This window comes from Elephas maximus, chromosome 10 (genome assembly GCF_024166365.1).
Source record: "Elephas maximus indicus isolate mEleMax1 chromosome 10, mEleMax1 primary haplotype, whole genome shotgun sequence".
NCBI classification, from domain to species: domain Eukaryota; kingdom Metazoa; phylum Chordata; class Mammalia; order Proboscidea; family Elephantidae; genus Elephas; species Elephas maximus.
The window spans coordinates 7,444,595-7,460,843 of NC_064828.1; the positions used below are offsets into that span (position 1 = coordinate 7,444,595).

At 42.4% G+C, this 16,249-nt stretch overlaps 1 protein-coding gene across 3 annotated transcripts in view; it reads right to left on the reverse strand.

Moving 5' to 3' along the window:
* The window catches only part of SLC12A1 (solute carrier family 12 member 1), a 109,475-nt gene that overhangs the window by 74,520 nt on the left and 18,706 nt on the right, over nt 1-16,249 (reverse strand). For all 3 annotated transcript variants that reach the window (XM_049897759.1, XM_049897758.1, XM_049897760.1), the window contains exons 5-9: nt 15,119-15,258; nt 13,898-14,008; nt 11,917-12,028; nt 10,283-10,410; nt 6,037-6,121 (exon numbers count right to left, since the gene is read on the reverse strand). In XM_049897759.1, coding sequence (XP_049753716.1) covers nt 6,037-6,121; nt 10,283-10,410; nt 11,917-12,028; nt 13,898-14,008; nt 15,119-15,258 — 576 coding nt within the window. The remainder of the gene's footprint in view (nt 1-6,036; nt 6,122-10,282; nt 10,411-11,916; nt 12,029-13,897; nt 14,009-15,118; nt 15,259-16,249) is intronic.

Below are 16,249 nucleotides of genomic sequence, written 5' to 3' on the forward strand. Positions count from 1 at the left end.
TGGAATTCTAGAAATGAAGAGAACTGAGCCCTTGTTTTCAACTACTGATGTTACTTGCATAATTTTTCAAGCAAAGTTATACTTTATATACAATTTTAGCAGTTTAAATAATAAGAGAAATGTTTTGGGATAAAATATTAAGATTTCTGGTCTCAGAACCTACTATACAACTACAGTAGTCAAAACAGCCTGGTACTGGTACAACAACAGGTACATTGACCAATGGAACAGAACTGAGAACCCAGGTGTAAATCCATCCACCTATGGCCACCTGATCTTCGACAAGGGCCCGAAGTCCATCAAATGAGGAAAAGACAGTCTTTTTAACAAATGGTGCTAGCAAAACTGGATATCCATCTGCAAAAAAATGAAGCAGGACCCATACCTCACACCATATATGAAAACTAATTCAAAATGGATCAAAGACCTAAATATAAAGCCAAAACTATGAAGTTCACAGAAGAAAAAACAGGATCAATGCTAGAGACCCTAATACACAGCATTAACAGGGTGCAAACCATAACTAACAATACACAGCCTCCAGAGGATAAGCTAGATAAGTGGAATCATCTAAAAATTAGACAATTTTGCTCATCAAAAGACTTCACCAAAAGAGTGAAAAGAGAACCTACAGACTGGGAAAAACGTTTTGGCTATTACAAATCAGACAAAGGTCTAATTTCCAGAATCTGCAAGAAAACCCAAGACCTCTACAACAAAAAGACAAATAATTCAATTAAAAAATGGGCAAAGAAAATGAACAGACACTTTGCCAAAGAAGACATTCAAGTGGCCAACAGACACATGAGAAAATGCTTGCGATCACTAGCCACCAGAGAAATGCAAATCAAAACCACAATGAGACTGTCTGGAGGGGTGGTAAGAGGGTAGGGGGGGTCAGAAGCTGGTCGAATGGAGAGAAGGAGTGTGCTGTCTCATTAGGTGGAGAGCAACTAGGAGTATATAAAAAACCCCAGTGCCATCAAGTCGATTCCGACTCAGCAACCCTAGAGGACAGAGTAGAACTGCCCCATAGAGTTTCCAAGGAGCGCCTGGCGGATTTGAACTGCCAACCCTTTGATTAGCAGCTGTAGCACTTAACCACTACGCCACCAGGGTTTCCAAGGAGTATATAGCAAGGTGCATATAAATTTTTGCATGAGAGACTGACTTGATTTGTAAACTTTCACTTAAAGCACAAAAAAAAAAAAAAACCACAATGAGATACCATCTCACCCCAGCATTACTGGCACTAATCAAAAAAACAGGAAATAACAAATGTTGGAGAGGCTGCGGGGAGAAAAGAACTCTTATGCACTGCTGGTGGGAATGCAAAATGATACAACCATTTTGGAAGATGATATGGCGCTTCCTTAGAAAGCTAGAAATAGAATACCATACGATTCAGCAATCCCCCTTCTAGGAATACATCCGAGAGAAATAGGGTTGTTACACGAATAGACATATGCACACCCATGTTCACTGCAGCACTGTTCACAACAGCAAAAAGATGGAAACAACCAAGGTGCCCACGAACAGATGAATGGATAAACAAACTGTAGTACACACACACAATGGAGTATTATGCAAGAATAAAGAACAAAGATGAATCTGTGAAGCATCTAACACGGATGCATCTGGAGGGCATTATGCTGAGTGAAATAAGTCAATCACAAAAGGACAAATATTGTATGAGACCATTACTGTAAAAACTCATGAAATGGTTTACACACAAAAAGGAACAATCTTTGATTGTTACAAGGGAGGGGAGGGGTGGGGATGGAAAAACACTAAATAGATAAGTGGTAACTTTGGAGAAGGGTAAGACAGTACACAACACTGGGGAAGCCAGCACGACTTGTACAAGGCAAGGTCATGGAAGCTCCATAGACACATCCAAACTCCCTGAGGGACCGAATTACTGGGCTGAGGGCTGTGGGGATCTTCTCAGGGAACATCTAGCTCAGTTAGCATAACATAGTTTATAAAGAAAATGTTCTACATTCTACTTTGATGAGTAGCATCTGGGGTCTTAAAAGCCTGTGAACGGCCATCCAGAATACTCCACTGGGCTCGCCCCTTCTGCAGCAAGGAAGAATAAAGAAAACTAAAGACACAAGGGAAAAATTAGTCCAAAGGACTAATGGACCACATCTACCACGGCCTCCACCAGACTGAGCCCAGTACAACTAAATGGTGCCCAGCTACCACCACTGACTATTCTGACAAGGACCACAATAGAGGGGCCCAGACAGAGCTGGAGAAAAATGTAGAACAAAATTCTAACTCAAAAAGAAAGACCAGACTTGCTGGCCTGACAGAGACTGGAGAAACCCTGAGAGTATGGCCCCTGGAAACCCTTTCAGCTCAGTAATGAAGTCACTCCTGAGGTTCACCCTTTAGCCGAAGATTGGACTGGCCCATAAAAAAAAACCGGACTAAAGGGGCACACCAGTCCGGCAGCAAGGACTAGAAGGCAGGAGGGAACAGGAAAGCTGATAATAGGGAACCCAAGGTTGAGAAGGGAGAGTGCTGACATGTCATGGAGTTGTTAACTAATGTCGTATAACAATACGTGTACTAACTGTTTAATGAGAAACTAGCTTGTTCTGTAAATCTTCATCTGAAGTACAATTTTAAAAATTTTTAAAAAAGAAAGAAAAATTCAGATTTCATACCAAACCAAAAACCAGACCTGTTGCTGTTGGCCGGCTCCAACTCATAGGGTCCCTATAGGACAGAGTAGAACTGCCCCATACGGTTTCCAAGTAGTGCCTGGTGGATTCGAACTGCCAACTTTTTGGTTAGCAGCTGTAGCTCTTAACCACTATGCCACCAGGGTTTCCAAACAGGTAATGTTAATGGTCAAATAATGTTTTATCAAATATTTACCTCAGTTTATTTCACTATATTCCATTACTTTTGTACATTTCTATTATTAACATTCTATGATGAACAACATCATTATGCATACCATTTTTCCTCTGTATTTCAAAATGTTTCTCTTAGATTCCCAGAAATGGAATTATAAACATTTTTAAAAGTCTTGATGTATATTTTGGCCCCTGACTTTCTGTACAAGTTTTTATAACTGTAATCTCTGCCATTATGTATCTGATAGGATTATGAAAGTATATGGGTATATGTGTAAAGTACATATTAACTTTTCTAAATTGCTTGAAGAATAAATACTTTACAAACTAAACGGCAAACAACAAACCATTCACTTTGCTTTTCACCCTCAGGCGGGGCGGCTTCTCATTCGTTGGTAATAACTCTAAGACAACTCACCGCGATGGTAACTCACGGAAGCCTTACTGTTAGCCATGGAATTCACACTCTTTGCATCTGGGAAAACCCTGACAATCACAGACTCTTCAAGCTGAAAGAGCCATCTAAAATAACCAGTGTAGGAATCCTGCCTCTTACAGCCCTGAGAGGTGGCCTGCCAAACTCTGCTTAATATTAAACTCTTGAAATCACATATTGTTTGTTACCAAATGGTAAAGCTGCCCATTCCAGATTTTACTTTTTTTGTCTCATTCGTGTCCAGCTGACGTGTCTGAATTGTGCCTTTTAACCTCTGCCTCATAGGTCTCCCAGATTCCCAGAAGCCAGGCCTCAAGCCAGCATCTGCCTGAGGGCCCCACTGGCCCACGACTGCTCCTTTCCTCCCCTGGGAAAGAATAGAAATGCAGATTTTCCACCTTTGGTGGCAAAGCTGACAGAATCTGGAAAACCAGGTTTATAACTTTGCCTGTTCCCTCATTTTTATTTTATGTGAGAAAGAAAATCATTTGGGAAATTTAACTTTAGGTATTTTCAATGTCATTTTTAAAAGTGTCAGTTTCCTATAGCATTGGCACAAAATTTCTTTACATGTAATTAACGTGGAAATGCCACAATACGGTTAACAACTTTATCCAATTTTCTCAAATCAGAGGCAGCAAGAGAAGCATGAATCTCAGTTAATTTTTCTGCTTTTTTCCTCCAGAAACCAAGTCAAGATCCACACTCTTTCCTAACTTTCAGTAAGCAGAGGATGGCTTAGCTGCCCCCTCGATAAATGGACACCCAGCTCCACAGCCGTCCAGCCTGGGCTCCGTTCTTTACTGTGTGCTGAAGGGACTTTCCTTCTCTGAAGAATGCTGGGAAAGGCATTTCTTCCTCTCCTGCGATGGCATGAGGTGGCCCCCAGCCAGGAGGAGGTGTGGCACCAAGATCCGCTTCAGGAACTTATTTTCTGCTCACTAAGCAATGTGGGCTGGCCACCCACACTGCTGGCAGCTGGGTGTTGTTCTGATTTCCTGCCAATCAGTGACAGCGACGCTTCCATATCAGGGACAGAGTGCAAGGAGAGCACTGTCGTCAACGCAACATCTTTCTGACTTTCCTAAAGCTGCTTGTTTTGTTTTTCCCGTTTTGTCTTCTCTCTTGCTCTGTTCCTCACGTCTCCAAAGGCAAGGGAAATGGGTGCTGGACATAGTAGCTTTCTTCCAAAAACCAACCCCCCTTGCTGTCAAGTTGATTTTGACTTACGGTGACCCTATAGGACAGAGTAGAACAGCTCCATAGGGTTTCCAAGTCTGTGACTTTTATGGAAATAGACTGCTACATCTTTCTCCCACAGAGTAGCTGGTGGGTTCAAGCTGCCAACCTTTCAGTTAGCAGACGAGTGCTTTAACCGTGCCACCAGGGTAGCTTTCTTAGCCGTGGGATTATCACCTGGTGTAGCAAATGGGACCCCTTTGTGTTCAGGTACTGTTATGGATTGAATTCTGTCCCCCCAAAATTTGGGTAAACTTGGCCAGGCCATGATTCCCAGTATTGTATGACTGTCCACCATTTTGTGGTCTGACGTGATTATCCTATGTATTGTAAATCATAGCCTCTATGATGTCAGGATTAGAGGCAGTTATGTTAAGGAGGCAGGACTCAATCTATAGGTTAGGCTGTATTGTGAGTCAATCTCTTTTGAGATATAAAAGCTAGAAGCAAGCAGAGACCATAACACTAAGAAAGAAAGAGCCAGGAGCAGCGCCTGTCCTTTGGACCAGGGTCCCTAAGCTGAGAAGCTCTTAGACCCAAGGGAAGAGTGATGACAAGGACCTTTCCCACAGCCCACAGAGAGAAAGCCTCCCCCTGGAGCCGGCACCCTGAATTCGGACTTCTAGCCTCCTAGACTTTGACAGAATAAACTTCTCTTTGTTAAAGCCATTCACGTGTGGTATTTCTGTTACAGCAGCACTAGATAACTAAGACAGGTAGAATGGCAATCTGGTTAGCTCTACCCTAACTCTAACTAGGAGTTTCTGGGTAGTATAAATGGTTAATAATGCACCAGACTGCTAACCAAAAGGCCAGACGTCAAGTCTACCCAAAGATGCCTCAGAAGAAGGCCTGGTGATCTACTTGTGAAAAACCAGCCACTGAAGACCCTGGGAAGCACAGTCCTACTCTGCCACACACGGGGTGGCCATGAAAACCAGCCACTGAAGACCCTGGGAAGCACAGTCCTACTCTGCCACACACGGGGTGGCCATGAAAACCAGCACTGAAGACCCTGGGAAGCACAGTCCTACTCTGCCACACACGGGGTGGCCATGAAAACCAGCCACTGAAGACCCTGGGAAGCACAGTCCTACTCTGCCACACACGGGGTGGCCATGAAAACCAGCCACTGAAGACCCTGGGAAGCACAGTCCTACTCTGCCACACACGGGGTGGCCATGAAAACCAGCCACTGAAGACCCTGGGAAGCACAGTCCTCCTCTGCCACACACGGGGTGGCCATGCCCTGGAACTGACTCCACCGCAGCTGGTTTTTAACCCTGACCCAGAGACCTGCATTTCAGCTTAGTTGCATTCAAACCTCTAGAGTATCCAAACCATAAATAAAGGTACCAAAAAGAGAACTTAAAAAGTTGCCTTAAAAAAAAGACTTCTACTCCTGCTCCATTGAAAGCCCACGGGACAGTAAGAGCCTCTGGACCTCCCACAGTTCTGACATTCCGACACCACAGGAGTGCAACTTACCTACACAAATGGCAACTCCTATGTAGGCCACGGTGGTGATGAAAATAGCCAGCATGGTTCCTCTGGGGATGGCATCTTGGGGATCCTTTGGAAAAACAATGTGGAGATAGGCAAAGAGAGGTTGGAGCAGGAAGCAGATCACTTGGAGTTATTTCTGCCTTTTCCCGTGTGGGCCACCCATCCTGAGACTAGTTCTAAAGAAAAGGTCAGGCAGGCAAATGGAAAAGTGGGGAGCTGGAGCCCTTCCCAGGCAAAGGAAGGTGTTTAACATGAAGAAAGATTTCCGTACCACTTTGCACTGAGTGGGAGAGACCTCTAACTGTCCAGGAGGAATACATAATAGATGAGTACTCTGCTTAGTTTACTTACTAAAGCCCTCACCTTCCCTTAGCCCCTAAGACTTTCATGCAGATGTACCAAATGTTGGAGTCTTAGGGGAAATACACAAACGTGTGGAATGCTGACAGTATTCATGTTGGTTGTATTTGTTTTCTATTAAGTTGCCTTCAAAAAAATCACTTTTGACGGAACGAAAAGGCTGATCCACTAAATTCTCCCACCCCTCAGGGTCCCCGTTTGGAAACCAGCTCAAGACTGACTGCAGCAGAAGATACTTAATTTTCAAACACAGGCATAAAGGGGCAGATTCAAGCCTGTTTTAGAAAATGTCTTTTTTCTCTTGCTTGTAAATGTATATACATCCACTGAGTTGAGTTTGCATCATATATACTATTTTATATCCCATTTGAGGGATAAATCATATCATAATTCCCAAAGAGCCTAACTATTCTCAAGAATTCTGTTCAATTTAAGAGAGATTATTAAGTAGAGATTTTAATTGCTTACACAGGACAGTGCCTGGCTTATACTAAAAAATAGGAATCAATAAATATTGAATTGAGAGACCCACAATTTCACTAGGCCTTAGTCCACTCAAGGAGCCCCGGAGGTGCAGGGTTAAGCATTCAGCTGCTAACAGAAAGGCCAGTGGTTCAAACCCACCAGCTGCTCCATGGGAGAAAGATGTGGCATTCTTCTTCTGTGACGATTACAGCCTTGGAAACCCTATGGGGCAGTTCTGCTCTGTCCTAGAGGGTCTCAATAAGTCAGAATCCACTTGATGGCAATAGATTTTAGACCCCTCACCAGAGGACATGAGCCTCAGCAATACAAATAAGCAATCAATGCAGTCAAACAAAAGTTGAGCATTTTTTAAGCTTAAATCTGCCAATCAAGTCTACCAATGAGGTAACTCATGGTAAATGTCGACTCACTCCAATGGCTGAAAGTGATAATCAAACCAAGTGGAACTACCCTATGTGGGAGTAAGCCCGTCCCTAGAATGCCACTCTGCGATCATTAATTCCTCTCCTCTCTTCCAGAAAGACCTGCCGACAGGGTTTGTTCCCATGCACATCTACTCAGCCTCTTCCTTTCAAACCATCAGCTCCAAACAACTGTGAGGCAGGCCTGTGCAAAGGAGCAGTAGATGGAGGGGAGAAGGTGATCAGATGAGATGGGCCCCACTCCATCCCCAAGTTAGTGCTGTATTTCAAAACCGCTTGTATTGATTCAGGATTTCTTTGGACCAGAGTGGAATGGGAAGAATTGATTTAAATGGGAAGAAAGGAAATATATTGATGGGTAAAAGACATGAAGATGGAAAGCAGTCTTGTACCTAAAACACAAAAACTTAATTATTTTTAGAACTATGTTTTACAAACTGTAAAATTACTTCAGTAGAACTTCCATGAACCTAACTTCAGCCTTATAAGTTGGAATGTCAATATATTAAGGTATGACCATTTATTCACATTGTCTGGTCTGGCTACATTCCCCCCAGACGGGGCTCCGGACTTTAACAAATTCTTAGTGTTAGTTTTCACTCTCAGTCTCAGTTCCCATCTCCAAACAGAAATCCTAAATCTAACTCCCCTTCACCTTTCTTCATTAAATATTGTATTTTTTCTTAAGACAGGTTACAAGCAATGTACTAGATGGCTGTGTTTTGGGCATGTTAACCATATCCTAGACTTGCGTCACCAAAATCACACCTTAATTCTCTTGACTGATTTGAGTGCCTCTCAAATCTTCTCCAGGCTCAGATTTACAGACTTGAAATATGCGTGTTACTAGCAAATAGAAGGATGAGGATGAGGAATTTGCAACGTCCTCTTGTGCCAACTCTTGTTGACTGTTGCTGGCAGTCTGAAGTGCTAACTTGGGAAAGATTTTGAGGCTGTGAGCATGGGTCAGCATCTTGTATAACCCTACAGTGGGTAAACAATAAGTGTTTGCTAAGTTGAACTGAGTCCATTATGTTTTGACTATCTCTAGTTTCATCCTCAAAGAGAAATACTGCCTCTAAGTACTGCAAGTGCTGTGCCATTTTCCAACATATGGTCACTTCTCAGTCCTTCACATGCTCTACCACTACAGCTTTTGGCCTTGTTAATTATTACTTCTCAAAGCATCCTCCCTTCCTGACTCTCAGGACCCCACTCACTCTTGGTTTCCCCTATCTCTTAAGCAGCTCTTTCTCTTGCTACTTCAGGGACTCTTTTTCTACCATTGATACTTTGAATGTCTGTGTTCCTCTGGAGCTGCCTTGGTCTTCTTTGTTCCCTCTTGCACATACCTGGATGAGTTGCCCAAGCTCATGACTTCCAGCCCCCTTCCAGAACTCCAGACTCAAATCTAGCTACCCACTACACAGCTCCACACTGATGTCCCTCTGCCACCTTAGTCTCGATTGCTAAATTCGAATTCGTTTTCCTCATCTACTGCCACATGAAATCAACTTAGTAGATTGCAACCAGCATTCAAAGCACACAATAGAATGGAGCTAATGTGAAAATAACAGAGGATATCACTTGTAATAAAGAATTGTTTGGGGAAACGTGTGTGTGTGTGCACGTTTTCTTACTACAAGTCATAAAAAAAAAACCTTTCCCTTTCTTCTCCTAACTCCTAGCTAACCACTTTGATCCATTTCTCCTGCCATGGCCTTATTTCAGGTCCGTGTCATCTTGTCTGGGCTATTATGATATTCTGTCCCTGACCTCCAGTCTCCCTACCTATCATCCTCCACCCTCCAGGACATCCTTCACAGGCTGCTAGAAGCCTCTCTCTAAAACACACATCTACTCCTATTACTCAGTGTCTCTACCTGTTTTGGGATTATGTCCAAACTCCATTATCGGTCCTTTAAAGGACTGCCAAGTTCTATTTAAAAGCGTAAAGTAGTGTATGTGCTCAAATTAAATTGAAAGATGGTAACTTTTTACAACAATACTGTGATCATATGTACCCTGAAAATCACGGTAGGCCATCTTCTGTCCTTTGTTTTCATTACTCCCAGGCTGCCTATGACATATAAGAACATCTTTTATAAATCCATTCATTAATACATTGATGAAAAGATCTTACTGGCATCCCACACTCCCCACCTAATGCAATCCCCATTAGCAGTATCTTTCTCTGGGTCTTTTTACACCCTATTCCTTCTGTTCTGAATGTCCCCTTCTCTTTGCCCTATTGATAAATTCCCATTCATCCCTTGAAATCAGGACTGAGTGTACCCTTTTCTGAAAGCCTTCTCTTACTTCTTCAGACATAAGCAGGGTCTTATCTAATACGATGGTCCTTACAGTTCTTAGCATAGAGTAATACAAATAGAGTTCTTCATAAATATCTTAAATGAGTTGATTTATCTATGAACTTAATGACATGAGGGTAGTTTGTTTTTCCCAGAATGTTCCATGCTTTCTTTAATTATGTATTTAAAAGAGAAAGGGAGATATTGGGTTTTTTTTCACTGAACTGTATTCATTTTGTTGGAAATACAACACACTGGCAATGCACTTTGCTCTTCTGACATCACTGAATAAGACTTCTGGAAGAACTGCCTGGAATAAAAAGAAAAAAAGCCCATAGCTGTCGAGTCGATTCCGACTCATAGCAACCGTATAGGACAGAGTAGAACTGCCCCATATGGTTTCCAAGGAGCACCTGGTGGATTCGAACTGCTGACCTTTTGGTTAGCAGCTATAGCTCTTAACCACTATGCCACTAGGATTTCGCAAATCTGTGTTAAAAGTGAGAACTTGTAAACAACCAGGAAACCTTGCAAAAAACTTATAGTTTTGAAATTAGCAGAGAAACTCGATCACTGTCAGTCTCTATACCAACTTGAGCTGCTCAGCAACCCCACCATCAGGACAACAAAGCGGAGAAAACAACGCACCTCCAAATCTCCTGAGATGTTGGCACCAGCAAGAATCCCAGTAGCTGCTGGGAAAAAAATGGCAAAGACAGAGAAGAAGCCTTCTCCCTTTGTGAAGCTTGGCCCAAAATTTTCTGCAAATATTGATGCTGTAATACAAATAATGAGAAGATTATCATGTAAATTTTCTTCACAAGAGATAAACTTTCACTTCTGAAGCCCTAAATGTAAATAGGTTCCTATATTCTAAACGGAATGAGCTTGAAGGTATTGGTGTACTTCTGGTGAACATTGTGTAAATATTTGCCAACTGTCAAAAGATATGTCATTAGGTTTTAGATCTCCGGGTCACGGCTCTGAAAAAAATCAATAATCTTTGTGCCAGTGGGGATCCAGGCTGCCTGACTTCTCTGAATCTAAAAATGAAAGAAAGAGAAGGAGATGACCATGCTGGCATGCTCACAAATCTACCACACATATGCCCCCTTCAGTTGCTTACCGCCCACACAACTACCTGCTCACGTACATAAGTACTTTAAAGCGTCAACACACTGCTTTTCTATTTTTTTTTTAATTGTAGAAGAAATTTGTGGGTTAGAAGTACCTTAAAATTTTGCTACTTATGTTACTAGCCTCCCCACAAACCTTGCCCCCAGAGATTGAATCTTAGATCATTATACCAAATTCTCATGAATGGGAGAATATTATAGTGAGGAGCTTTGGTCATAAAATAATTATATCCCACAGGTTAGTATGAGAACTGATAGTTGCCACCATATTACTTAGGCGAAAGGAAACAACCTAGAAGAAAAACAGAAAAGGAAGGAAGAAAAATATGAACCAAAGAATCTGAGATGCAAAATAAGGAAAGAAAGCTTAAAAGATCAGAAAAATTTATAAGCATTGAAAGGAGGGAGAAGAATAGAAAGCAGAAGGATATTACATGCAAAGACAACCTTCAAAAAGAAGAATCAAGAAGAGGTGATATGACATAAAAAAAAAACAAATATTGACACATGAGTAAATTATGAAGGAATTATTAAAAATAAACTCAGCAAGTGGATTCTTGAAAAAGCTAGAGAGGAAGGATGGGAAAGACTGGGCGGAGGGCGGGGTGAAACAGAAGAGAGCAGTCAAATTTCACTCTCACCGAAGTTACCACAATGTGTTGTTTTAACTTCCAGTCTTTTATGCTTGAAAACTTGAGAGTGGTGCTTAACTAGGTCAGGCGATAGGAAAACAAGGCGCAAAGCCTAGCGGGAAGAACAAACGACTGTGCCGGCTGTAGCGCTCTGTGGTGGCTGAACAAACGGCCTGGGCTGTGTTCCCTTCCCTGTGTGAGCTGTTTCTGCTATTGACAGCAACAACAGTTTGTCCAGCACTTTAAGGTTTACAAGGTGCTCCCGTGTTCATGATCTCACTCCGTGCTCAAAGTCTCCTCAGGAAGGTGTTATTATCACTCACACTTTAACAGGAAAATTCTGAGATCCAAACATGTTAGGTTGAGTTGGCAAGCAGCAAGGTTGAGACTGAGCCCTGGGTCTCCTGAATCCAAGCCCACTCTTCCCTGGACCACTTTGGGGTAGAGGGGATGGGGATGGGGATGAAGGGCAATGGAACCATTCACTGTAAGGCAACCAATTTGCCACCGTTACCTTGGTAATTAAAGAAGCCTCTGGACCTCTTCTCATTGTTGGATGGAATGACGGTTCCAATGAAGAAATTTGCAATAGCGATGAGAAGAATGATCAGAAGAATCACTTGAGCCTGGAAAGGCAAAGTAAAAAGACACCAGATTAGGTTTATGTAAGAATTTATTGTTTAATCATAAAGATTACACATGTCCACTCGCGAAAACCTCTCATTATTCCAGTTGAGATTCTGGTATCCAGAGTAGGTAATACGAGCATCTCTACAGAACAGCATTTCAATAAGCCTCATTCTACCGAGGTGGAGGCACCACATTTTCAATGGGAGCATGGGCTTAGGCAATTAAAGGTGACATTTTAAGAATATTTCAAGTAGTAGGCAAATAACTACCACAGGGACCCCAAGAATGTAAATAAGGTCCAAAGTTTTAACACTGATAAAGTTGAGTTCCTTTTTAGGCAGAGCACCTATGGGTTCTCCCTTTTCTCAACTGTCAGCTGCAGGAAGGGGTACAAGAACACAGAATGATTCATAGAATTCCCAGGATGCCCAGTGCCCGTGTTAGGCTACCGTGGCCCAGCACAAGCAGCCTGCTGTGTGACCAGCCTAATGGCCTTCCTTCAGTCCCTCCAACATGCCCAGGTGTTTACTGGTTTGGCACTCCCTTTGCCATTCCCTTTGCCTGGGATGCACTTCTCCCTACTCTTTGCACAGCTCTTCTTCTCGTTCTTTAAGTCTTTGCTACCTCCTCAGAGATGCCTTTCTTGACCTCTAAATATTAACAGCTAACAGATGCAGATTTAAAATGTTACCTACAGTATTTAAGTAAATACCACCAACAACCCTATGAAGTAGGTAATATTATTACCCCCATTTTAAAGATAAGAAAACCAAGGCACAGAGGGGTTGTGTTTATGCAAAGTCACACAGACATAAACCATAGTCAAGTCCAGGAAGTCTTCCTGCAAAGCCGGAGCTTCAAATGCCACACTCTACTGCTATTGAAGCATACTGCTCCCTAAGCGACTAGTCTAAGCAAGCCTCCCCGCCTCCCCCCAGGTTATTTTCTGCACCAGTGCCTTATCTATTTCTTTAACACTTACCACAATTTGCCGTTGTATATTTGCTTATCTACCTGTTTATTACTCATCTTCCCTCCAGAGCATATGCTGGGCGAGGCCAGGGGCTGCGTCCGTGTGGGTCACAGCTGACTCCCCAGTGCCTAGCAGAATGCTCAGCACATGGCAGGCACTTAAGTCTTTAGTGTTTGAGTGCACAATCCACAAATGGACGGCCATGTAGGAATGCTGCCTACGGTCTTATGTGGGGGAGGCGTTGGCCTTCTTCCGGTTTTGAGTGACCACCTGGGACCTAGTTACTGTGTCTCCGGGCATGTAGAACGTTTTCGATTGTACCAGTCACTGTACGGAGTTACAAGGGGAGCAAAAGTCACTCTCCCCATCATGCAGAATGGTGCTATCTGTTTTACCACGGCTAGCTAACCCAGATGGTCTGTGGCTCCAGGGCCTACGTGTCCTCGTGTTTATTCCTGAAGTACTGGATTTCACAGGGAGACTAACAGAGTTGGTCTCTCCCAACACACTTGCCATTTGTTTTGGGCTTCAGCCCCCACAGCCAGTTTGAAAGGGGATGCCAGGGGGCTGATAGAGAGGTGGGCTTCCAGCATGCACTGTGGAAGTGGTCTTTTGTGAAGATGGCAGCAACCTTGGTGCTGCATCACTGGGAGGACTGCACAAAGAAGGACAAAGCACAGGTGTGGCCATGTAGCACGTGAGCTGTGGGTCACGACCGCTGGGAGCTCGTGTTGGAGGGCTTGGGATCCACCTAGCACTACTGCACCCCTTTTACCACAGCAAGTAATAACAGTAATTCTTTTTGAATATCGGTTCCTTCTATTTCTCTCCCTCCACTGTAATTTGTTCAGGGCCTGACGAGCAGTTGTTGATAATATTTTGAGAAATTCACCTTTGCTTCCCATTCCATTCCAGCTACTGAAATTCCTAAAAGAATCACCACTGTGATGGCGCCTATTATCCGGATGTCATTGACGGGATCCACCATCATTGAATCACTCTCCTGGGGGGTTAAAAAAAAAAATCACTATAAAGGTTAGAGACACGGTGTTTGCATGTATGTCTTACCGCAGCGTTTAACGACAGGAAGGTATACTCTGCAGTGATGCCGGGGAGCCACATTGGGTAACAGAAAAATGAAATGATGACGAATTTGAGGAGACAAGGAATCCAGCATTATTTTTTTCTATGATAATAGGCCTTTGATAGCCAAGGTTAAAACCCCAGTACCCAGTGCCAAGGTTAGGCACTGGAAATTTTAGCGATTCATTCTAGTCACAGCTTTTGAAGCTATTGTCACACTAAGTAAAAGCATGTGTATACATACATCCTATGTTTTGTTCCAGAAGAGTAACTGGTTATATTGTGTGTCAGGGAAAACCTAGAGGAATAAAAATGAGTGGATTCCGATGTATTTGAAAATAAGTGCTATTCGATTAAAGAACAAACTACAAAAACCAGGTAATGCATCTCTTGAAGATAACATACGTTATGAACACCATTTATTCACCTAGTTCTCAAATAGAGGCACTTTTTACTAACTGAACTGAGTGAATGCTGTCATTACCATGGTAGGAGAACTGAGGTTAGTTCATATACCAGTCGGTTAACCTACTTACATATCCTAGACTGGGCATCTAAACTAGAAACACCTGGTCTGCTGCAGTGAGTTACTCTAATGCCTGGACTTTCTTTCTCTTTAGAAATCTGTAATCATAACAGTATTATTACTGGTGATAATAAATAATCCCCAATTTTTATCTGATGCTTTGCATTTTAAAATATTTCATGTATATTATTCCATTTGATATGTACTATACCTGTATAAAAAAGAGAGAACAATATTATAATCTCAATATTATAGACTCAGAAAACAGGGTTCAGATAGGTAGACGGAGTGGCCCAAAGTCTCTCGGCTGGTAAACGTGCAAGCCAGGCTCAAATCCAAATCTTCTGACGCTAAGCCCTAAGCTGCTTCTGCTACATTTGTCTACATTCTGCGGGATAAATCCATTTCCTCTCCTCTTGCCATAACGATATCCCCTAGTGCCTGAAAAAGTAAACTGAACCGAATTATACTGCTTGGCTGCAGAAAAGAAAAGCTTTTAATTACCTTAAGGAGATCTACCACCGTCTCAGCAAATCCCACCACGTACATAGCCACGGCCACTGCATTGGCAAACGCAAAGATCAAGCCTATAGACCCACCGAACTCGGGCCCTAAGCTTCTGGAAATAAGATAGTAGGCCCCACCTGAAAGAAGAAATGAACATGCTTTACGTTGAGAAACTGCTGAGGGATTTAGTTTTACTGATTAAATAATATTAAAATCCTGAGAACCTTTGAGATAGTAATAATTATAATAAAATATTACAACTTCCTAATAACCTTAGGGATTCTGTGTTACCTCAATGAATAGCCTAGCCTTTCCTGTGCTCTGTGTGTAATCTACAATAGGGGTATTCTGACTTAGTAAGACCCACCACTGAAACCTTCATGTATACAAATGAGAACACAACCGGCTTTACAGAACAATCTTTTGTTTTTTCAAAGTAATAGTCAGAGAGTTCAAATCAATCATGCAACTAAAGAAACATTTTATACGTAAAATTTCCAAGGCCTAGGCAGAAAATCAAGTGAAGTTTATCATTGTTCTGACTCCCTTCCTTTCTGGTGAACATATATATGTTTACGGTATGTATTCTCTATACAAAATAATGTAACTGTATAGTGCTATGTCCTTATCCAGTCCATAAATAAGACATGGTTTTCTGTATTTTTAGCTCAAGAAGGTATGATTATTGCCAAATACTCATATGTGTAGTGGGGTGACAAGTGAGAAGAAGGCAGGGAGGACATGCTTCTCCTTTGGACACTGAGACAGTAATCTTATCTATGGCTGCGTACCCCTGTGCACATAAGAAACAGAACAGACTGAGCTAGAGGGTACACGTGAGCTACTGAAGGAAAAAAAAAACAGCTAGACATTGAGAGGCCTGATTATCACAGTGTTGTTGTTAGATGCAGTAGAGTTAATTTGGACTCATAGTGACACCATGTAATAGAGTAGAATGTCCTCGTAGGGTTTTCTAGGCTGTAATCTTTACAGAGCAGATTGCCAGGTCTTTTCTCCTGTAGGCAGCTGGTGGGTTCAAACCATGAGCTTTTTGATTAGTAGCTGGCATTGCACCAACAGGGCTCCTTGATTATCACAGACCGACGGCAGTGGGTTTGGTTTTTCATT